Source organism: Balaenoptera physalus, assembly GCF_965194825.1.
Source record: "Balaenoptera physalus genome assembly, chromosome: 18".
NCBI classification, from domain to species: Eukaryota; Metazoa; Chordata; class Mammalia; order Artiodactyla; family Balaenopteridae; genus Balaenoptera; species Balaenoptera physalus.
Window position 1 is genome coordinate 60,797,953 of NC_138899.1, and position 24,928 is coordinate 60,822,880.

Here is a 24,928-nt window from a genome sequence, read left to right on the forward strand (position 1 = left end):
AACAGGTAATGAACCAAAAGGAAAATATGATATGATACAATACAGTAGTTGTAAATTGGAAAAAATGTATATTCTTATTTTCTAATATACAATGTAATCATTAATTACGATTACAATCAATTTTTAGTGATTCAAAAAAAAGTAACTTTAAAGTAATTACAAATTTTTAAAAATTACAGAGTGTCACATAAGTGAACAAGAATTTGTGCAACATAAAATCACTTATGTATCAACTGTTCATCAAGTAAGGAACTATGAGGTCCACCCTCCACACTAGAATGAGTATTGTAATATAATCTTTGATTTAACTTTTCTTGAGCTCATTCTCAGCCCAAATGTGAATTTATAAAGGAAAAGTTGGTAAATTCCACATGTACATTTGACTCACTGAACATAAATAAAAGCCAAGATAAGTGATCAGTGGAGCTGAGAAAGATCTAGAAAACGAAGAGCTTTGATTAACTGAGAAAAACACTTTTTTTATAATTTATAACTAAGATTCGATAAGAAGTAAACATGTAACAAAATGTATGGAAAAAGTTAGAACAAAAACAAATTTTTAAAGTCTCATTATCTGTTACTATAAAAACATACAGGTGTACATTGAAACCCTCATTCATTAATTCAATTTTAAAAACATTTATTAATAAACTTAAAAATGAATGTGTTCTAAAAGTTTCTTATTAGTTATTATTAGTTATCTACAACTTGGGAAACAGGCACACCATCCCACCACACTGCATCAAGACAAGTAACCCTAAGCTTACATTTTTCCTTCCACTATCAGTGCCCCCAAAATCTCTATCCCCAACATGCCCCTACTCCCAACACACCCTTCCTCCTCCAAAAAAAATCAACAGTAGTGTTTTCCACAATTGGGGCAACAAGCTATTTATTATTATACTTGAAACACTGGTCACGTATTATCTCTTTTCTTGTCTTTCTGAGGGCTCCGGGTATTATTAACTGTTTCTCTTCCCCACCTATAACCTGTTGCTTGGATCAGCTCTCCTCTCCTCCTCTGACCTACTGCTGGAAAGCATGGTCTCACCGCTTCTCTCCCATCCTAGATCCCTAACATAAGCTTTGAAGACTTCAAAGGGTTTGGACTGCGACAGACAATCAAGTGAGGACTAATGATCCAATCTTATTCCTTTACTTGTATTCTTGACACTAAAAAAGTTCCTTCCAACAGAGACAAAGTAGCCTTTACAGGTGACATCAAGAACTACAAGATTCACCTACATAGTGATTATCCCAGGAGTTTTACTTCTGCTACTGTTGAGTCTTCCAACTTAGGGAAGAACAGCAATGAAGTAAAGACGTATTCTCCTCTTTTCTTAGAGAGTCCAACAGTGTCAGACCTTGGCCTAAAGTGACACTGAGTTTCAGGACCAGGTCTAGGTTACAGGGAGGCCTAGACAGGAAAAAAAGAAGAAGAAAAAAAACCCTGAGGCAAAAAAAGAAAAAGTAGAAATTGAACTTTTCTAATTGACAGAAACAGGAATTCTTCTGATCATCTATCTAGGAACGTCTATCAGTAGTCAACAAATTATCTAAATATTATTATGAAACATTTATGATATTTGCACAGATAAAATGCCTTACACTTGCAAATACAAAATATAACATTTTAAATCCCATTTATCTAAATATATACACATAACCTACAGTACACCAGAAAAACATTTGCTCATATATATTAATTTAAAACTATGTTACCATCTAATATGACGATTAGAATTTTCACTCTAAAAATTTGGGCCCAAAGAGAAAGATAAACCACAAAAGAATAAAATGTAGATTTGACTGAGAGGAGGAAAACTTTTTCAATTCATATCTGAACAGGCTTCAATAAGAAGTAAATGCTTCAAAATATATGAGAAAAATTAGAAACAATAAGATAAAAATGTAAATATTAAAGTCTTCCCTATCTCAGAGACTTTGAAGGCTTTCCCTCAGTTTTCAATTTATTCTTTAGTTTTAAGTAACCATCACACTCCCACTCACATTATCATGTCTTTCCCAAACACGAGCATTAGCAAAGCCAGAGTGACAGTGGTAAAAGTCTGTTGAGTTATTCTCCTATTTCTCCTCTCCATTTGTAGAGTAAATAAATATCATAAGTTATAATACTTTTTCAACTGAAAAAGAAAATGAAGGGAATTCCCTGGCGGTCCAGCGGTTAGGACTCCGAGCTCTCACTGCCAAGGGCCCAGGTTCGATCCTCGGTCAGAGGAACTAAGATCCCACAAGCCGCGCGGCGTAAAGAAAATGAAAAACATGGGACACAAAGTTTAAATCTATTAAGACACAACAAAAAGTCTTAATAAATGGGAAATGTCCTCCTTCCCCTGGAAACTTACAAATATCACAATGTACTCATAGCTTCATGCTATAAATATGACTGAGAAGGGAGAAACACAGGGGCCTCTTTCTAAATTATTTCTGAATCTTGATTACTAAAATCTTGTCAATAAAACATATTAGTTCTAGTATTCTCACTGCAATCCACAATTACATCTTTTTGAGATCTCATTTTCCGGTAGCATAAATGAAAGCATAAAAGACTTTAATCTGGATAAGTAGCACCATCATATTAGGAAACTGTCAAATAACTAAGCAATTAAAGCTACATAATTACTGGTACTAACTGATAGGAGAATAAATATCCACTGGCATTCTAAAATTAAAAGTGCTATATTAAAAATAAGACCTCTTCATATTTATATTTCTTCGTTTTGAAAGAAAAACAGTTAAGTTTATTTGTTGCATAGTGTGAGCGATTTTTTTCTTAACACAATTTAAGAAAAAAAAAGAACTTTCTTGAACAATCTTGCCGATTGCTCATATGTAGAATAGACTAAAACAATTTCAAACTGAATTCAGAACAGAATCGTCAGAACTAAACTGACTACACAGGTATGAGGAAGGCAATATTATAGCATTGTGCAGAAAATACATTTTGTTAAAAAGACTATGCAGGGAGAATATCCCATGCTGGCAACTACTATAAAGCGAAGTAAACAGAACTGCAACATACAAACGACCAAAAAAAGAATAGAAGACACTTTATATATACCAACACCAGTTAACATTTCAACTGCTTCTAAATATCTGCTGAAAAAGCTCCAACTCAACTCTATATGAAAAGCAGAGCGGGGTTTGGGGGAGGTAGGAAAGACTAAAATTTACTGAAAACCAATTCTATAAATAAATGTTAAACAACTGCTTTCTATATGTAAATGTCAGTGCCTATTACAATACAAATTAACACCGATAACTTATTAAATGTTTGACAACTTGTACAGAAAGTAAAATAGCATCCACCTGTGGGATTTTAGTTTTAATTTACAAATATGAAAATTAGATAAATTTGCATATCTTAAAATATGCAATCAATGTTCATTTCCAATCACCAATAGTTAGGAAGCGCGTAAGAGGCATGCACCTGATTAAACTAGATCCTCCCAGATCCCCACAGTTAAAGTCTTAGTTTCACAATACAACTATTTTTACAGACACAAATTGCTACATACCTGCGCCTACATTCTTAGTCTCTTTTTGAAATTGTCATGTTATAATCGAAATATTTCATTAAATTCTAAATTATTCGAAAATCTAGAAATATGTCCACAAAACTGTCCAAAACATTGTCGCTTAGGTTCTAAAGTCAGTAATTTCAAACACTGCAGAACCAGACTCCGATAACCGGCACCACATACATACGCATGGATTGTACTGCATAAGCATTTGGACTTACTGCAACAGTATTTTTGGCAAAACTTTGAAAACTTGAGGTATGAAGATTTTTCCAAACTTTTAAATTATTTCTTCAAAAAAAAATCAAAAACCTGAAGAGGTTGCGTACGCCCATAATTTTCAAAGTAGTTCAAATTATCTGAAAACCTCGGAATATAACCGAATGGCTTGACACTACGCTCCACAAACAAGATCCTACCGATATCATTCACGTGATATCGACTCTGAATAATTTTCCAGCCACATAAATTATTTTAAGCTATTTAGAAAGAGACAATGCCAAACATCAGAGCCTCTCCTTTCATTCCACCTTTCCGGGTTTCTGACAGCTGCCAAAAGTAACTACCTAGGGACTGTGAAGATAAAGTAGCACTCCTCAACTCCGAGGACCTGCGTCGTAATCACTGCCGGGAAATAACCAAGACCAAATATAACCAAAAGTAAGATACCTTTCCCTAACGGGTCTGGAATGTGTAAAGAGGGAGCTTCTCAATCTAAGACCATACTCCGGCACCCTTCCATCTCATACCAATGCGAATACCGCGCAAGAGTTCCCCGGCTCACATCAAATGGCAGTGACCCAGCAAAGCCTCCATTCTGAATCCACTTGCCCCCTTAGGTAAACTCGCCAGCATCAGAACCAGGGCGAGAAACCAGTCAGGAGCACAGGGATCTATTGCAGAGTTAAGGGTGGGATGCTCAAGGAGAGCTCAAAATTCCGGCGTGACCCAAGCAGGGATAGAGGACAAGCGGGGCCTCCCCATCCCGGGCCCACCCAACGCCTTTCCCCCGGTACCCACGCCAATTCACGGAGTTCAAACTTACCTCCTCGCCGAGCTCCTTTCGCAAGCGCAGTCCGGAGGTGGCACCGCCGCCGCCGCTCCAAGGAGCGGGGGAGGCGACTCTCAGTCCCCGCGCCTGGCCCCGGGAAGACGACAGCGAGAAGGAGGTGCGCGCGCGGCTCCCGGGAACCGGTCCTCGGCTACCAGGGGACTCCGGGATGGCTAGGGAGCGGAACCCGCCCGCCGCTTCGCCAGGGTCAAGCGAGCCTGGGACGTATGAAAAAAAGGAACGAAGAGAGACTGGAAAGTAAGAAAAGACAAGGAAAACACTATCAGGCCGCTGGGAGGATCGTCTCAAAATGCCGCCGGAAGTCAAGAGTTTGCCCTGTTCCTCTGTAGACCGAGGCAGCTTCCGGCTGCCGGATTAGTCGTCAGCGCGCATGCACCGCCCCTTTGTGGACACGCCCCCTGGGCGTAACGTCGCCTCCTAGGCGTGCGGTCGAAATCGAAAAACCTGTGCCTAACGAGCGAGCCCTGGAGAAGAAACCGGGAACCCGGGAGAGACAAAATTCCCAATTAACAGTGAATTTAAGAGAAAGCGTTTTCTCCTTTTATTACATAATTTCTTACAATAGACAGCTGTTGTGAATATGCAAAAATGCCACGTTTGTTGTCGAAGATAACTGCATTCATTCGCTCAACGTTTTTACTGAGCAGCTGAACTGGAGTGACAGGCGGTATTTGTCCTGTTTTTCACACGCCTCTGCTTTCTCGGCCATCGCCTATTACAGTGGAGCAAACGGAATGCACGGGTGTGTTTTTAAAGGCGTTAGCAGAAACTTACTGTAAATTTGGAGCAGAAATCTTTAATGTACTTGTGACAGCCTTTCCTTTTCTTGTTCAGGATGCAATGCTCTGCATGAAAGTAGTTATTACAATTGCTTGAGATGTCTAGTCAAATGTCGCGAATCAAAGAAAAAAATCAGTACCTAGCCTCTCAAAGAAAAAAAAAAAGGAAAAACAAATGTGAACACTTGTCTGCCTTAATTTTAAGGTAGCATTTATTTTGTTCTTTGACAAAACCAAGGAATGGGAAAACCTTTTATGAAAACTGATAAAACTTAAAAAGAAACTGGTACAAAGATTTGGTTTGGCTGGAATCAGTAAATTAAAATAGGGGAACAGAGTGAAAAAATCAAGGGCATTAAACATTCCTGATGACATGCCAAGCTATTTTAGAGACAGCAGCGAAAGCTTCTGTACAAGTGGGTTTGATGTAACTCTCTGGCAGCAAGAATCCGTATCTGCCTGTATCTCGAAGTTCAATTGTAAACGAATATTTGATGCCCAAGTCATGGATCCAGTCATCTGAACCTCCAGGAGCTAGATCTACAAAAAGAAAAAAGAAATTACTTTTTGAAATACAGATGTTTCAAGTTAACTAACAAGATGGGATTTTTTTTTCCCTAAAAATGAAAATAGCTTTGCTTTTTTCTGATTATTAAATAATCTAAGTTTGTGGAAGAAAATAGAGATTGAAGGAAAGCAGGTTAAGGAAGAAAATAAAAATTACCCATATAACCCTACCAAGGAGTGATGGTCACCATTTATATTCTAGTGCTTTCTTTTTCAGTGCATACTTTGACAATTTTTTTCCTACATAAATAAGATCATTCTATACAAGCTATTCAGGAACATTCCTAAACATAATCTATCCTGGTCAGCTTTATGTATTAATGAGTTCAAATCTACCTTATCATTTTTTTTTCTTTAATTTTTGGCTGCATTGGGTCTTTGTTGCTGCACGTGGGCTTTCTCTAGTTGCGGTGTGCGGGCTTCTCATTGCGGTGGCTTCTCTTGTTGTGGAGCATGGCTCTAGGCACACGGGCTTCAGTAGTTGTGGCACATGGTCTCAGTAGTTGTGGCGTACGGGCTTAGTTGCTCCGTGGCATGTGGGATCTTCCCGGACCAGGGCTCAAACCCATGACCCCTGCATTGGCAGGTGGATTCTTGACCACTGCACCACCAGGGAAGCCCTACCTTATCATTTTTAATGATCTCATAGCATTGCTCTGTAAAGCTGGATGTAATTAATTTTAATAATTATTTATTTGGAGAGCTTTACTTTTTTCTAATATAAACAACTTTACAATGAACATCCTTGTGTATACGTAATTGCTTCTTTGTTTCTTTAGAATGTTTTCTCCCAGAAACAGATTTGCTAGTCTAAGGGTATGTACTTTTCACAGTTGTGCTGCATGTTGCCAAATAGCCTTCAAAAGAATTGAACTAATTTATACCTACATTAGCAGGGTATGAATATGCCCATGCTCCATTCCCATACCATCCATGTGAATTATACATTTCTGGCAATTTTGTGGGTGAAAAATAATATCAAATTGTCTTTATGTTTGATTATCAGTGAGTTGAACATTTTTTTGGTATATTTATTGACCATCTTTATATTTTTATCAATTGTCTTTGCTCATTTTTCTTCTTGAGTCATTTTATAGATTACTTATAAAAGCAGCAGTAGTGTTATTAGCCCTGTGTAATATGTGGAGAATTGTTTTTTCTTATTTGGTAATTTAGCCTTCAACTTGGTTTATGGCAGTGTTTTTATATTAAAATATTTTATGTATCTGGAATTTATTTTGGAGAAAGACATGTTAGTAATATAATTACAATTTTTTTCTAATTAACTCACCAGTTTTTCCAACCCTATTAATTGAACAATCTAACATTCTTAACTGTTTGGAATGCCTTCTTTATGAGATACTAGATCTTATATATTTGAGTGTCTTTCTGTACTCACTATTCCCTTCTATTGATGTCACTTCCAGGCTCAGTTCCTTTACAATGAACCTTCTTGTTTATCCATAATTGCTTCTTTGTGTCTTTATAATTAGTATAATTAAAAAAAAAAAGAACTGCAACTACGACAGGTTTATAATGTATTTTAATACTTGGTTGGAGCAAATTCTCTCTTATTAATCTTATTTTTCAGAATTTTACAAGCTCTTCTACCAGATGTATTCTTTCAAATGAAGTTCAAAGTCATTTAAGTGTTCATTGGGACTGCATTAAATATACAAACTAATTTAGAATGACGGGCACTTTTTTTTTGTATTGCTTTTCCACTCAAAAACATAGTGGGTTTCTCCTTTTATTTGTCTTCATTTATGTACACCAGTAAAGTTTTCTAGGTTTTTCATAGAGATCATATGGATTTGTGTGCGCACATATATACATTTAACAATGAATCTATATATGTATGTATGTATCTATATGTACACATCTGCATGTGTATACATGTATATTGGGGGGGGCAGTAGTATCTTTTTTCCATTTTACTTTCTTCCTGATTGTTTTTGGTATATAAGTAAGTTATAGATTCGTATATATTTAGTTCATAGTCAGCCACCTTACTCAACTCTTTGTTACTAATACTTTTGTGTTTTCCAGGTAGACAATCATATAATATGCAAAGTGATCATTTTTCCTCCTTCCAACACCTATACTTGAATTAATGACAAAGGTGTTTACTGAAGCACTGTTTATACTGAAGTATTGAAAAATATCCATCAACAGTGGATTAGTTGTTATTCATTCAGCAAATATTTCTGATAGCTATTATTAATATTTGGCATTTTTTCTTCCAGATATTTTTTTATACTTACGTACACGCGCGCACACACATACACACACACACAGAGATTTGTATTGAATGAATGCATGCCTGGAGATGGAATGATTTCGTCAAAACAGGAAGTTGCTCTAGAAGCGCCTCCAGCCCTGAGGCACTGTGGTCATGCTTTGGGGAACAAAAGGAGACAGAGGATGGGAATCAAGAAAGCTCTGAATTATGAAAGGAAGTTGTGACCCAGAGCAAGGACCTGGGTCGGCAAAGGCAGAGATAGACCAGTGACAGCAAGAGACAGAGATACCATGTGGACCAATCTGGCCTCAGTTTGTCCTGAGATAATTTGGGATGATTGAGGAAGAAGAGGAAGATTCTGGACTTTCTACTAATAGAGCCTTTGGTGCTCAAGTAATTTATTGAAAATAATATGGATGTGATTATTAATATGAATGTGTTTTTATCCCCCTGTAAATCATACCTGTTAAAGGAAACTCTGGGACTTGGAACATATTATCTCAAAGCCTTTTCACATGCCATTTCCTCTCCCTGGTTTTTTCCCACACCTTTGTTTGGCAGCCACTTACTGGGTAGGTCTCCCAGACATGTCACCTACCGAGAAAGACCTTCCCAGGCCACCTGAGCTAAGTTGCCTCTCTCTCAGGCAGTCATTTTCAAACCTATATGCTTATATTATGTTGTTCACTTATCAATGGGATTACACTATATTTTACTATTTAATTGTTTATATCGGAGATTGGCGAACTTTTTCTGTAAAGGACCAGATAATTAATATTTTAGGCTTTGAGGGCCACATAGTCTATGTCAGAACTACTCAACTCCACTGTCCTGAAAGCTATATAGACAATATGAAAATGAATGAGTGTGGCTGTGTTTGAATAAAGCTTTATTTGTGGACACTGAAATTTGAATTTTATGTAATTTTCGCATGTCACAAAATTTTATTCTTCTTTTGGTTTTCTTCAACCATTTAAGAAATGGAAAAACCATTCTTAGCTTACAGGCTCTCCAAAAACAAGCAGTGGGCTGGATTTGGCCTATGGGTTATAATTTGCTGACACCTTGTTACATGCTTATTTTCTGTTTCTCTTCCCCCATCTCCCCCTCCAGTTTCAAAAAGAGCAAAATTGTCTGTTATCCCACTGTGGATACAAAGGAGTCCCTCAATAAATATCTCCCAGCAGAAATTAATTTAAAATATTTGTTAAGAGCTTGCCACACACATGTTCCCATCAGTGTGATACAAACAAAGGACATTCAACTGTAGTGTGCCATGAGCTATACTCTTGGACACAGGTTGTCACTAAAAAGCATCTAATGTAAATGGTATTCCTAGATTTGTACAGTGTTCAACCTGCACAACCTTACATGGTGGCCCTGGGCATCTTAAACATTCTTTTGACCCTTTATGACTTTTTCTGCTTCACTCAACTAGTGTGATACCAATTCTATAATCCCTACTCTATAGCACTGAGCATAATTTCTTAGTATCATTTTGGTTTCTTTTTAGTAAATTTATGTATTAATACAGCCTTGTTCAGTACTGTCATAGCTATTATGCTTCCAATTCTAACTGTTATAATCCGATTGTTTTACATGGGACCATGTTTAAAGATTCCACTTAGAAAAATTAAATCCACCCAGAAAAACCAAACACAAATTTCTTTAGTACCTCACAGTCCCCTAAGATCTTAAGAAGAAATACTTACATAAACTTTCTGAACCACTGCCATGTGTATATCTCGTATTTTTATTAGTATTCTCAATAGCATGGACTGCTTCACTGGCCACTAGAGACTGAAATCAATAGGATATGGAATTTCAGTTAATGTACAGCTTTAAAACAAGACAGGTAGAAGTTTCTTAAAAAAAAAAACAAAAACCCAATCATATATTTATTCAATCAAACTGTAAATATGAAGAAATAGAGAGCAGAATGGTTGTTGCCAGGGGTTGGGGGTGGCGGAGGGAGGAGAATGTGGAGATGCTGGTCAAAGGATACAAACTTCCAGTTATAAGATGAATAAGTTCTGAGGATCGAAAATACAGCCTGGCGACTATAGTTAACAATACTGTATTATATACTTGAAAGTTGCTAAGAGAGTAGATCTTCAGTGTTCTCACCACGAAAGAAGAAACTAGTTATGTGAGGTGACGAACGTGTTAATTAACTTTATTGTGGTAATCATTTCACAATATATATGTGTATCAAATCGTCACATTGTACACCTTGTACTTACACAATGTTATAAGTCAATTATATCTCAACAGAGCCGGGGTGTGGGGAGAATTGTATATATGAAAAATCTGCATGTATCCAAGAGATAAATTGAGAAGACTAAATTAACTTTTAAAAATGTTTTTCTCTTTACGGAAATCACAGTTGGGTGGCTTTAGACACAGACTCTTCCAATATATTGACATTTTATTTAAGTTGAAGAAAAAATAATTCTCATATGCCTTTTTTAGGAATTCATTTATTTTGTAAAACGAAGTATATGCAACCAAGTTATACTGTAAAACAAAGTATAACTATATTTCAAAGGCAAACAACTAGACAAAACTTTCACCAAACTTTAAACCCAGCTTCTCTAAACAATACACATATGTCAGCAATGTATGATTCCCTCCTCATCCTTCTCACAAACTCTATTTCCTTTTCGTGTAAAATGTCTAATACCTCCCAAAGACTCATCAAATAAAAAAGTTTATATCCCTGGTGTGCTGCAGGGTAGTAACTAAGTCCCCTGTTCCACTATTTTTGTTTCTAGCTTATGCACATCTTTTCTGAAATTGGCACTAGCATCATGGTATTCACTATCCCTCCCTTGAAGGACTTGAGGAATATCAGTGGATATGATGTTGTGCCATTCCTCTGCTCAAAACAAAAGTTTTAATGGAACCCCCTGATCTACAGAATAAAATGTAAATTTATTCTGACACTCAGACTAGGTGACCTCTTCTTCACAGGCTGACCTCATCTACTTTCTGAGGGATCAACTTCCTTTTTTTTGCCCCTACATTCCCCTGAACGTACTTCCTGTGGGGAGAACCTTGGCCTCAGCTTAGAAAGGTCTTCCCCTCCGGGTCCACTTACAGAAATCCTATCTTTCAGTATCTGGCTGAAATTGTGCCTGTTCCTTCACTTCACTGGCACTTTATCATTCCTTTTTCTTTACAGTATGTCACATCTTAATAGATTATAAGCCCTCAGGACAGGGACTTTATCTCTTCACTTATCTGTTTCCTTCTGAATGAATTAATGAGGCCACCCCCTAGCTATCCCAGTCAGAAGTGAGTTGTACCATCTGTGCCACTTACTTAGTAGTTACTATACCTTAAGAGTACAGCTATCTGTAACAATTGCTAATGGCTGAGCTCCCTAACCATATCATATTCTCTTAAAGGGCAGGGTCCTACCTGATGCTTCTTTCAATGTCCATCAACACAGTATTTTACACATAATAACTCTCAACAAACACTTGTGATGACAGTGATCCAAAAATAATTCAAAATCACACTAAATCTATTTCCAGATCATGATGAATATCCTCTCACTTCTTCAAAGATAACACCAATAAAGGAGCTTTCCTTAAAAGTTTTCCCTTGAGAGGAAAAAGGAATCATAAGTATCAAGGATGTTTCTGTTCTAAAGGAGTTATTCTTAGCAACTGCAAATAACTTTATATTTGTCATCAGGAATTGCTAGCCCCTAATGTGGCTATAGTTTATTCTGTTAAGAGAATCAGAGCAAAACAAGTCAATAAGAAACAAACCACTACATAAAGATCAGACCTTGGGCAAGAAGTGGACTGTTGCCATAGCACTTCCATTGTCTAGAGAGCATCTGGGATGAGAATTTGTCCAGACCTAGCCACAATCCATCAAGAACCCTTGCATCCTTTGCCATTAACCCAAGCATAGACTATCTGGGACCAAAAAGTGATGAGGGGATAACAGACTGTACGAGTCCTCTTTGAACTCACTGTATCATCCACTGCATTCCACAAAAGGAGGGAGGTCTTGCCTCAATGCTGAAATTGGACTTGCTTTTAATAGGATCAAACCCCTGCAAGTTAGGAAGGTCAGTGTATAAACAATTCCCAATGCTAGTATCAAATCGATAAGTATTGTGCTAAGACTTGACCTGTGGTGGGCTGTTGTAGAAAGCTAGCACCTACAAACAGACCAATAATTCCAGAAAGTTTTGTCCTTGTCCTTGTTCATATGGCTTCATATGTAGATCAGGTCAAGGTAGACTGGTTCCCTCCTGACGTCCCAAGAGCTTGTCTGACATTTTCCTAGAGAGCCCCTCTGCTAGGCGGAAGTTCATGTCCTCAAAATAAGGCTCAGTTCTTTACAATCTCTCAATGAACCCTGACCTAGGGTGACTCTCAGAAATGTTAGATCAAGATATAAAGCATCTATCCCCCTTTGTCCTCTACAGAACATTTTTCCCCACAGTTTTTGATTCTTGAACTACGTATTATTTTACTTCTGAAATGCTAATGAGAAAATTAATTAAGCAGCACTTACTAGTTCCTCGTGGTCTTTGCTTTTGCTTCTGCTATAGGAATACGGAAACACTATCTTCTGGGAGTATGAATGCATGCTGATGTAAGCTTTAATGTGGTTGATATTTCTTCTCAAGAAATCAGCCACTGCCTTCACTTCTGGTTCCGACTCAGGGTAAAGTCCACAGTAGGTTTCCGAGCACGAGAAACTCGAGGCACCTTCCCCTGTAGTGAAATTGATGGAGTGGATTCATAAGTAGATACGCAACCTATTGTAATTTGTGATCTCCCTGACCATGTATTCTCCTAATATATAGGGTGTGACATTTTTCGATAAATGGATTCACTCGAGCTCTGTAAAGAACATATTTCTAATGTCCCCTAAATGTTGTTTATGTTTATTTTGAATTCAAATATTTACATGCCCTCATAGCAAGCCATCCAACAGTTGCTGCCTGAGGGCAGCCATCTCGCAGCCTCGAGAAAGTGGCTAAGAGAGTCTCAGATATGCCAGCTCTGCCTCCAAACTTGTGGTTACAAGAGAAAAATAAACCCCATTTTCTTTCATCATTGTAAGTTTGGTTTTCCTGACATGTGTAGCTTAAAAATCACTAATGAATACAGCCCATAGAAGTCTCATTTGAGAACTCAGAATATGTAAGTCTGCATTCAGTGCTACTTCTAACTTGCTAAAGTGGTTTAGTAAGTAAAACGGAATGGTGATATTTGGTGCTAGACTAATATGTGTTCATTCCTTTGAGAAATTATACAAAACATCACTTCAGATGGTAGCCTGACTCCCATCACTTCTCTCCTCTGTAACTAATTCACAGTGGTAGAGCCCCAGGGAGCCACCTCTGACCCAGAAAGATTCTTCCCTCCTGGAAACCGTTTATTAGCCCCAATTTGGGTCCCTCACTTGTCTTTTGCCATTCGGAATCCCTCCACTGATAACTTGAAATCAAGATGCAGATTCTAGTTTCAGTCAAGCTGCTCGCTTGAAAACAAAGAAGATAACAATAATAACATCACCAGCTGACATCCAAAGAACACAAGCTATCTGTCAGGAACTCTGCTAAGACTTACAGGCGATATCTCATTTAATCTTTACAGCAAACCTGTGAAGTAAATGCTCTTATTTTAGGAGACTCAAATTGGGCACCATTGGTGGTAACCATTCTTTACAGTAAGAGGCTATGTATCATATTGTTAATCACCCCATCACTTGATTTCAATCTTGTCTTTGCCATTTAATAGCTATATGGCTTGGGTAATTTTTTTTAACCTATGAGTCAAAAGTTGATGTAATCCAAATTAGTCCTATATAGGAATGAATAACGGTAATGAAAGATGAGGCCTTAAATTGGACACTACTTTTAGATTTCCATTATAAGGACTGTTTGGAATCCCCATTCTGTGCAATATCAACAGAACTTTTGTGGCCCAGCAGGATATCTGAATACCCATATGCTCTCCGGCTTCCCAAAGCAACCAAGCAAGACAAATTCTTTTCACTCAATGGGTATTTTACATTTAAAAAAAACACTTGCGGCACAAGATGGGCATCTGGCACCGTCAACTCTTAACATGTTGGAAATTTTCGTTTCAAATATACTTCTGTTTTATTTTTTAAAATGCCAGTAAGGCACTGCTAATTGTTAAGACTCAACAGTAATTTTAAAAAGTTCTAGTCTTCTATTTTGGCATTTAAGCTGTTTATCACTCACTTGCATTTCAATCAATCTTCTGGAGTGGTTGAGGAAGAGTAGAATTATTGGGCATGCCCTAGGAGGCAAGTCAATCTTGATTTTTTTAAACCTATCTATACCTCAATTTCCTTATCTACTAAATGGATAAATTATAAAATGCTTTTCCCAGCGCTGGCATATACTGAGTGTTTAGTAACTTGTTTATCAGCATTATCATCATCATTATCGTCACATGGATTGGGACACAGAGAAGGCCAGTGTGCATTGCAGAGATGAGATGGGGAGAGAAAGGAGCCATTGACCTCCCTATAGAGCTCCAGGCCCAGTTCTAGTCTGTTTCCGAGGTCTGCCTGCATCCCAGTCCTTGGGTTCCATGGGCTACTCCATGATCCTTATTATCCTTACAGAGCCTGCCTTCCTCTTTTTTTTTTTTTCCCCTTCAGTACTTTTATTTTTTCATTTATTTATTTATTTTTGCCTTGTTTTAAAAAAAAATTTTTTTTATACAGCAGGTTCTTATAAGTTATCTATTTTATACATAAAGCCTGCCTTTCTTACTTAAGCTTGCTCTATTTTCTTCCTTTTATTGCAACAGAAACAGCCTTAATGTTTGTCAAACATTCCCCCCGCCCCCAAGAAAATGCTGTGCTGAACACCCAAGGCCTTTCCAAGTATTTGTGTTAATTTTGAATCAATAATGTTATTGGACAAAACATTTTTGATAGTTTAGTTACGTTTGAATACTTTTAATTTATTTAACCCCATATGTACAGAGTTTATCATTTCAAATGTAATCAATAAAAAAATTATTCATGAGATATTTTGTGTTGCTTTTTCATACTAAGTCTTTGAAGTCTGGTGTGTATTTTATACTCATTGCACACCTCAGTTCAGACAAGACACATTTCAAGTGCTCAACGGCCACATGTGGCTAGTGGCTACTGTACTGGACAGTGTAGCCTCAGATTCTCATTTTGTGACTGTGATTCTAGAGATTTCAAACTTTTGGTTGAAAGAGCCATGCGGAGTCAGGAGACTTGTGTTTGAGATTCTGTTTTGCCATTAAATAGGCATGTTAATCTGGGCAAGCTACTTCATCTCTTTCAGCCTAAGTTCTTCATCCGTACCAAGAGGTGCTTGGTCTGCCAGGTCCCTTCACACTCAACCATTCTTTGATCTATAGGCAATGAGATCAAAAAAATATCTAGAGTAGGCACACTCATAGAGACAAAAAGTAGATTAGAAACTACCAGGGGCTCCTATGGGTGGTGAATAAGGTGATACTGCTCAATGGTTACAGAGTTTCTGTTTGAGATGATGAAAAGTTTTGGGAATGGATGGTAGGTAGTGATGGTTGCACAAGATCGTGAATGTACTTAATGCCATTGAACTGTACTTAAAAATGGTTAAAGTGGCAATTTTATGTTATATATGTTTTATGACAATTTTTTTAAAAATTGAAAGACCGTATGGTCTCTAGGAAAAGAAATAAAAGCTTTTTCCACCCCATGCCAGTTGCAAAAACTGTGTAGTTTAACTTACTATTTCAGAAAATGAGTGGAGCTGTTTTAGGAAGTTTGAGATCAGAGGTCCTCATAAATACCCCCTGTTATGGACTGAATTCTACCCAACCCCCCCACCCAATTCATATGTTGAAGCCCTAACCCACAATGTGCTATATTTGGAGATAGGGCCTTTAAGGAGGTTAATAAAGGTTTAATGAAGTCATAAAGGTAAGGCCATGATCCACTATGGCTCTTGTCCTTATAAGAAGAGAGAGACACCAGGGATGCTTGCACACAGAGAAAAGGCCATGTGAGGACACAGCAAGAATGCGGCCGTCTGCAAGCCAAGGAGAGAGGCCTCAGGAGAAACCCACCCTGCTGATAACCTTGATCTTGGACTTACAGCCTCCAGAACTGCAGGAAATAAATGTCTCTTGTTTGAGCCTTCCAGTTTGTGATATTGTTTTATGGCAGCAGACTAAGATACCCCTACACCTATTCCCATCTCCAGCACACACACACACACACACACACACACACACACACACACTTTTAATACAGAGGAAAGGTAAAATGAACATAAAATGAATAACTAGGCTTGATATATCGCTTCCTATTAATAAGTGAGGTGCTCTTTTAGATCCTTTACAAAGTATCTTAAAGGCACATTCTAGGTGTAGGGACAAGGAAAAGATTACATTTAATTCTTTTTTCTCACTGTCTTACATATTACTGAAGAGATGCTGGGGCACTTGGCAGAAAAAGCGTTCCTCACTGTTATTGTTTGTTTTATGTGAAACTCTCTCTTATCCATATGCTTACCGCTTCTGTTTCTGCTTTTAACTCTTGTGATATGTAATAATACAAAACCAGGCCTAATCGGGACCTGAGATATTTCTTAATGTCAATAACAGAATACATCTTGAGTACTTGGCTATTCAAATTAGGTAATGCTAGTTTTACCACGAAAAACATTAAGTAAAATAGAGCAGCAAAAGAGCTTGCGGATGAAAGAAGTTCCAAAAGGGAACTTATAACTGAAGAGTGATTGTCAGACGTAGAAGAATTTCAACAAATTTGGAGTTAGTCAGCCTGGCTTTAGAGCCCAGCTCTGCCACTTCCTAGCTCTGTGCTCTTGAGCAAGGGACTTAACCTTTTAAAGTCTGGGTTTCTTCATGCATGATGCGTAGATAATGAAACTCAGGGGATGGAATATATAAACTGCTCAGCACTTAGCAACTGTCAGCTCTATTTCTTCAGAGGTCTTTTATATCAGCTGCCGTTCCTCTGGCTCCCTGCCCAATTATCACTGCTGTGGCAGTCTTTACACCTCCGTGGGCACTTTTCTTGAACAATCTTAACAACGGAAGAAACCACTAAGTGATTCCCTTGAGCCTGAGGCAGGATCAACTGTTCTCTCCTCGGTTTACTTGCCGTATCTGTAGCTCTCTTAAAACAACTAATTTCATGCACGTGTTCATTTGAATAGCTTTCAGAGACCCCTCGGTGTGTCAGGTACTGCACTAGGTAACAGATAGTGGTTCCTGCCCTCATGGGGTTTCTGACTTAGAGGAAGGAGGAAATGAAGAAAAAAAGTAAGTACTCTACCGAAAAGTTTTCATAGCTACTCTGGGATAATGATGAAATGTTCAAAATCATGAATTTTCAGTTCTTTTTTAAAAAGGAAATACAGAAGATCATGTACCTAGGACTGTGTAGAGTAAAGGAATGGGAGGACGAAGATGTATCTGTGGTTTCAATAGCTGTGCTCCGTTGTCGTCACATGCTCCCACCTCCAAAAATACGGGTGATTCCAGCTCGTCGTTAAGTTTAGTGTGGCTTTGTAGTTGTTTCTTAAATGCAGTAACTGTGAAACATAGTGAGGGGGTGGTGAACTAACACCTACCTCCCTGAGAGCAGACAATATCCCCGAATGCCTAAATCCGTGTTCACCGAGGGTCTTAACTCATTGGAATCAAGGAACAAGGAGCTCCCACAGTGCTGGACACAAGTTTCTCTTTACGATATTCATGAAAGAAAGAACTTAAGAAAGTGAATAGTGAATACAAAACAAAATGTTCTGGGAATTCCCGGATGGGCCAGTGGTTAGGGCTCCACGCTTCCACTGCAGGGGGCATGGGTTCAATCCCTGGTTGGGGAACTAAGATCCCACAAGCCAAAGGGGAAAAAAACCCCACAAAATGTTTTGCAGCACTATAGAAGTCAATATTTTCCAAAGCAATTGAAAATAAGAGGTACCCACCCAACCCTAGCCTTTGATATCTTCATAATGAATGTTATTTGTTTATGAAAGTTGGAAATTTAGTGGCCACTTCCTTATGATTTTAGAGAAATAGAATTTTAGAATTTTGAAGCTAGAAGGGATCTTAAAGAACTAGTCCAACTTCCTTCTTTTAAAGGTATGGATGTGGCAGGGAGGAACAGGGTAAGGGTGTTTTGCTGATTTGAGTCAAACTTCATAGCACTACGTTTAACCAAAAAGTTTCTTATTTAAATTATCTTCTGATTCAGATAGGCCTCCCCTCTAATCAGTTTGAATTAATGGGCTTTTAGGAATACCACCTTTTAAATGAAGAGACATTTGCTAGAAATAAAGCAAACAACCTACCACACCAGTGTTTGGAGTCAAAGTTCCTGTTCAGGTCTGTTCCGACGCAAGAATTGTTTTCATGAAAAGAACGGTTCTTTCTCCACATTCGATTCTAAATAAACGAAACACAGGTAACCAGGGCAGCCATGTTTGCAGTTCAGGAAAGACACGACTTTTAAAGCCTAAGTGGACAGTACTGTGTTTCTTTCCTTCAACCCCATCTCTTTATCCTGTCACTGTCTTCACAGTACTTCTTGCATAGCCCCTGTTCTATCCAGGTCTCAGTTGGGTTCACTCAAACTTGAATCAACTGAAATGGTGATATTTCATGAGCTTTGACCTATACAAAAAAAAAAAAATTTCATTTGGTTTTGCTAGGCCGCTTACTGGTCTTCTTATTTCGCCTTGTTTCCTTTAATTTTATGCATTGTCATTTTAAGTTCCTTCTGCGAAAAGTAAAATAACTTGGTGTTTCAACTCAAATTAAAACCATGAGTCATGAGGTTTTTTTTTTTTAATTGAAATGTATTTGACATATAACATTGTATAAATTTAAGGTGTTCAGCATGTTGATTTGATACATTTACATATTGTAATATGATTGCCATTTTGGGGATAGCACCTCTATCATGTCACATAAATTATCATCTCTTTTTTGTGGTGGGAATAATTAAGATCAAGTCTTTTAGCAAGCTTGATGATTATAATACAAAATTGTTGAGTCATGAGTTTCAATGCTCTCTTTAGATTGAATTCAACACTCACTTAAAACCTATAGGAGGCAGAGCTGTGAAGACACCTCTAGCCTGATGGCTCCTTTGTACCGATTCAACTCTGGTTTTTAAACGTAAAGCAAATACCCCATTGGGTTCTTGGGGTAATCTGGGAATTTGATCATGTAAACAGTTGCACAGACTTTGTTTAAGTTCTGGGTTGGGGTGACATGGCACACTTTTCCCTATTCCACCAACACTTCTGCCAAGCCTCCCAGTCTGATTCCAACCCCAGCCCTGTGATTCTGGTAGCAACAGTCGTTCTGAGGAAATCAAGTTCTCATACTTCAGGGACTAATTGGCAGAGTTAAGATACAAAGGACAGTTGGGGAGTAAGGATATCTAAAAGGTGGCTGAATTCCACTGTGATTCCAGTGAAGGCATAAATTTAGTGTAATAGCAACCTACAAATGTGACCATTTATTGAACACCAATTTTGTGTTAGGTACTATACTAGGTATTTCTCATTTACTTAGTTCAGGGTTTGCTCACTCCTACGGACAAACTTTTGCTCTCAGTATTCCTCTTCCCTGAGATGACTTTTTCATCAATCTCCTTCACTATTCCTATCTCTTCTGCTTAAATTACCCTCTACATAAAATAATTCCTGTATAATTCCTTATATATCTAATCACTGCAATTATTCTCATTCCCCTTAGTGTTTGTATGTGCTATTCAAGTAGGTTTTTCATATATGTTCAACTATGTTTTTATGTGCCCCTCATTAAATTAGAAAGGACTGTACTTCATATTGCTTGAGTGATTTTACATGAATCATGATGTTGATGGATTAGAAATAGTAATGGTTTCCAGTATAGATGAGACGGACCATGATATTCATACTTATGTTCATGATTGAATTAAAGGGTACTAGGATTAAATTCGCATATTGGTTAGAATGCAATTCTGCTACCATGCACGTTCGGTTAGAATGCTGTTCTAATTCTTGCAATTCATGCTTTTACAATCAAAATACCATTCAAACGACTCCTAGCAAGAATGAATGGATGTAGGCACTGTGCATCAAGGTAGCTAACATCACAAAAAGAGATACAGCCAGACATTGTGCACCTCCTGTTGGGAGAACACACTATTACAAGGAAGTAGTCTTGCCAAAAACGTCAAACCTGAAACTTACAAAGCTTCTAGAATCCAAATATCAAGTTTTAGAAAATACAGAGGACAAAGGAACATGGCAAAGCAATTAGCAAATCCAGACAACAGGAAGCTCTTTTCTTCAATGAAAAAATTGCAAGGAAATAGAGAAAAAGAGAGATGGAGAGAGAATCTACAGATTAAAGTAAAAATAAAAGCTATAAACCAATCACAATATATTAGCCTTATTTGGATCCTGAACCAAAGAAATAAACTTTTTAAAAAGTTATGATACAATTGCAAATTTAAACACTGCTTGGAAATCTTATGCTAGTAAATAATTATTGTTCATTTTTAGGTATAATTGTACCGTTATTTTTTTAAGACCTCTTTTAGAGACGCATACTGAAATATTTATTGTTGAAATTATATGGTATCTGAGATTTGCTTCAAAATAATATGGGTAAGATAGAAGGGAGTTGGGGATATAGATGAAAAAAGATTGGCTATGAGTTGATTGGCTGTGTGATGGGTACATAGGAGTTTACCATACAATTATTCCCACTCATATATGTTTGAACTTTTCCATAATGAATTAAAACTTTTTTTCATAATAAAACCATTATGCCAGGGTCCAGGATTCTATAAATAATTCAGCCTACGTATCCTGTATCCCCTGTTTCGTTTTCTTTACCTTCACCTACCTTTTTCCATGTGTAGTCATAACCATCCACGTTAACCACCGGCATAACATAGAAATCCATGTGCCTCAGAAGACTGGTAGGCAGATTTTCTTGCCCATGGAAACGAGTTACCTACAAATTAAACCAAGTATATCTGATGATATATCTTTTATGACCTTCTAAACTTAGTCTGTGTCTTCTTCTTTAACTGAGATATAATTGACATATTATCCTTGAACAACACAGGTTTGAACTGTGTGGGTCCACTTGTATGCAGATTTTTTTCAATAGTAAGTACTATAGTACTACATGATCTGCAGCTCATTGAATCCACAGATGCAGAACTGTGGATATGGAGGGCCGACTGTCAAGTTATGCCTGGATTTTCAAGTGTAGGGAGGGTAGACGCCCCTCATCCCTGCACCGTTCAAGGGTCAACTGTATTAATTTTAGGTGTATAATATAATGATTCAAAATTTGTCTATATAGTGAAGTGATCACCACAATAAGTCTAGTTAATATCCATCTAGTTAACATCCACTAAACTTAGTCTATTTTTTTATTAAAAAAAATTTTGAGATGTTTAGATTTGCAGATTCAACTTTCAGGAAGAGTATTAATTCCTTGAAAAGTCTGAACTTAGGGTACTATGTTGCTAAGTGGTGGTAAATGCCCTGGATGTGGGACAATTGGTCTTCCTATTTATGGAGGCAGAAAATACAACCATCTATTTTCTAAAACTTCCTTCAAGAAACAAAAAGAATTCTTTATTAAAGCCTAAAGCCCACTACAAAGATTTAAGGAAACAAAAACCTAGATATATTTCCACTCTTTTCACAATAATCCGTTCTCAGTCAAAGCTTAGACTAACCTTGTCTTATTCCCACACGTCTAGATAATATTTTCTGCATTGTCCTTATAAGTTGTGAGCTAAATTTTTGCTAGAATCGAGTTTGTTTCCCAAGCATCAGATCATTTGGCTTTAAAGCCAGTGGCAGCTTTTCCTAGGTACTGGCTATGAGTTTCGTAACAGATACCATCTGACACTGTTCTCCTGTGCTTTAGACTCATACCCAGCTTAGGGTCACATATTTTAACATGATCCAAGGACATCCACATTCCAACGACTGAGAAGTTCACTCCAAAATGACCAAATATAGACGCAGCAGAACCACAAAGACAAATTTCAGCCAGTTAGATCATTTCATCTAGGACTAAGCTTTGGTATAAATTCTTCATTTGTGGCAACATCGTTACATTTTAATTCGTGGATTAGTTCACAATTAGTTGTTGATTTAAACTTTACTCAAAAGACTTTGTTAAATATTTTTTCATTGTTGATAAAAAGAAAATGTCTTTTTTAAAAATTGAAGTATAGTTGCTGTACAATTTTATATAAGTTATAGGTGTACAATATAGTGGTTCACACATACAAAAAAGGAAACCATTGACAAAACTAGAAGACAACCTACTCAATGTGAGAAAATATTTGCAAATGATATGACCAATAAGGGGTTAATATCTAAGAAAAATGTCTTTTAAATCTTACCTTTGCTATAGCTAAAACTTTACCATCTTTTCTTTAAATATTTAAAATATTATATCCATATTTTCCTAGAACAACCATAATAGTCAAATTTAAATTATTTGCCATAGATAACCACTTATTAAATATGGGAGAAAAGAAAGCAAAAGTACAAGTTACTTTTTAATCTACTATAGATCAGAAACAAAAGCTTAATGAAAAGGAAATAATTTTATAGAATGAAAGAGGCAATCTTTTAAATAGTTGAGCAACTAGTTAAATACATTTTTATGCTACAAATTTGCAAATTTATGTTAGAGTCATTTTTCAGTAATAATGTGGCATTCATTATCAGAAAAAAAAAGATTAGGAGATCTTATTTTCTTTCAAACAATAAAGCATTTATCATTTTTATTTCTACAATGTTTGCTGAAATTTTAATAGACGTGCTATGGTGGGTTTTTTTGTCCTTTTCACTCTCTTTATTTCTTTCCTACTTTAGCAATGGTTGGATGGGAGTCTTTCAGCAAAAAGTTAGTCTCTGAGAGATGATCAATGTTAGTCTGAGAATTTCTTGTCTCATAAGCAGGGCTCCAAACAGAAAGGGTGAGTGAGGGCTGAAATATAGCCTATACTCTGTGTGTCAAGCCCTACCTTCATGTGTGGTTGCAGCTGAAATCCCAGAGGAAGGGGTGCCAACTTTTAACAGCTTTATTGAGATATAATTCACATGCCAGAAAATTCACCATTTTTAAGTGCACAATTCAGTGGATTTTATATCACAGAGTTATGCAACCATCACCACTATCTGATTGTAAGAATATTTTTATCACCCCACCCACCAACACCAAAAACCAAAAACCTAAAACCTCTTAGCCATTAGGAATTACCCCCCTTCTCCTATCTCCTCTTCCCCCAGCCTGGCAACCACTAATCAACTTTCTGTCTCTGTGGATCTGCCCATTCTGGACATTTCATGTAAGTGGAATAATAAAATATATGGCCTTTTGTGTCTGGCTTCTATCACTTAGCATAATGTTTTCAAGATTCATCCATGTTGTAGCATGAATCAGTACATCATTCCTTTACATTGCTGAATGGTATTCCATTGTAAGGATATACCACATTTTATTTATCCACTCATAAGTTGATGGACGTTTGGATTGTTTCCACTTTTTGACTTATGAATAATGTTACTTTGAACATTTGTAAACATATGTGTTCAAGTCTCTTGCGTGTACACCCAGGAGTGGAATTGCAGGGTCAAATGGTAACTCTATGCTTAAACTTTTGAGGAACTGCCAAACTGTTTTCTAAAGTGTCTGCAGCATTTTATGATCCCAACAGCAATGGATGAGAGTTCCAATTTTTCCACACTCTTACCAATATTTGCTATTATCTGTCTTTTTAAAATTTTAGCCATCCTGGTGGGTATGAAGTGGTATCTCATGGTGGTTTTGATCCATATTTCCCTAATGACTAATGATGTTGAGCATCTTTTCATAATGCTTATTGGCTATTTGTATATCTTCTTTGGAGAATTGTCCTTTCAGATATTTTGCCCATTTAAAATTGTCTTTTATTTGTATTCTTACTGTTTATTTGTAAAAGTTATTTATATATTTTGGATATGAGTCCCTGATCATATATACGATTTGCAAAACTTTTCTCCCATTCTGTGAGTTGTCTTTTAACTTTCTTGATAGTGTCCCTGGAAAAGCACAAAGGTTTTTAATTTTGGTAAAGTCCCATTTATCTCTTTTTTCTTTGGTTGCTTGTGCTTTTGGTGTCATATCTAATAACTCATTGCCTAATCCAAAGTCACAAAGATTTACTTCTATGTTTTCCTCTAAGAATTTTATAATTTTAGTTTTTAAATTTAGGTGTCTGACCCATTTTTGAGTTAATATTTGCATATAGTGTGAGGTAGGAGTTTGAATTCATTCTTTTGCATATGGATAGCTAGCTGTTTGATTCTGCACGAAGGCACCATCTGGACTGGTGGTGAGCCTGTTTAGGTCCACAATTAAAGAAGATGAGGGGGCTTCCCTGGTGGCGCAGTGGTTGAGAGTCTGCCTGCCGATTCAGGGCACACGGGTTCGAGCCCAGGTCTGGGAGGATCCCACATGCCGTGGAGCAACTAAGCCCGTGCGCCACAACTACTGAGCCTGCGCGTCTGGAGCCTGTGCTCCGCAACGAGAGGCCGCGACACTGAGAGGCCCGCGCACCGTGATGAAGAGTGGCCCCCGCTTGCCACAACTGGAGAAAGCCCTCGCACAGAAACGAAGACCCAACGCAGCCAAAAATA

General features: G+C 37.3%; 2 protein-coding genes across 10 annotated transcripts in view; both read right to left on the bottom strand.

Annotated features, from left to right (window-relative positions):
* Nucleotides 1-5,493, bottom strand: part of ZC3H13 (zinc finger CCCH-type containing 13) — an 87,918-nt gene extending 82,425 nt beyond the window's left edge. For 8 of the 9 annotated variants that reach the window (XM_082435355.1, XM_082435361.1, XM_082435360.1 and 5 more), the window contains exon 1: nt 4,588-5,493. The gene's annotated coding sequence lies outside the window, so the exon portion shown is untranslated. Of the gene's footprint in view, nt 1-1,245; nt 1,418-4,587 lie in introns of all 9 variants that reach the window. The other variant, XM_082435354.1, reaches the window with a different exon arrangement.
* Nucleotides 5,494-5,587: 94 nt separating this feature from the next.
* CPB2 (carboxypeptidase B2) overlaps nt 5,588-24,928 on the bottom strand; it is a 46,798-nt gene continuing 27,457 nt past the window's right edge. The window contains exons 7-11 of the mRNA XM_082435399.1: nt 21,117-21,227; nt 18,563-18,656; nt 12,742-12,944; nt 9,915-10,002; nt 5,588-5,933 (exon numbers count right to left, since the gene is read on the bottom strand). Coding sequence (XP_082291525.1) covers nt 5,749-5,933; nt 9,915-10,002; nt 12,742-12,944; nt 18,563-18,656; nt 21,117-21,227 — 681 coding nt within the window. The 3' untranslated portion in view covers nt 5,588-5,748. The remainder of the gene's footprint in view (nt 5,934-9,914; nt 10,003-12,741; nt 12,945-18,562; nt 18,657-21,116; nt 21,228-24,928) is intronic.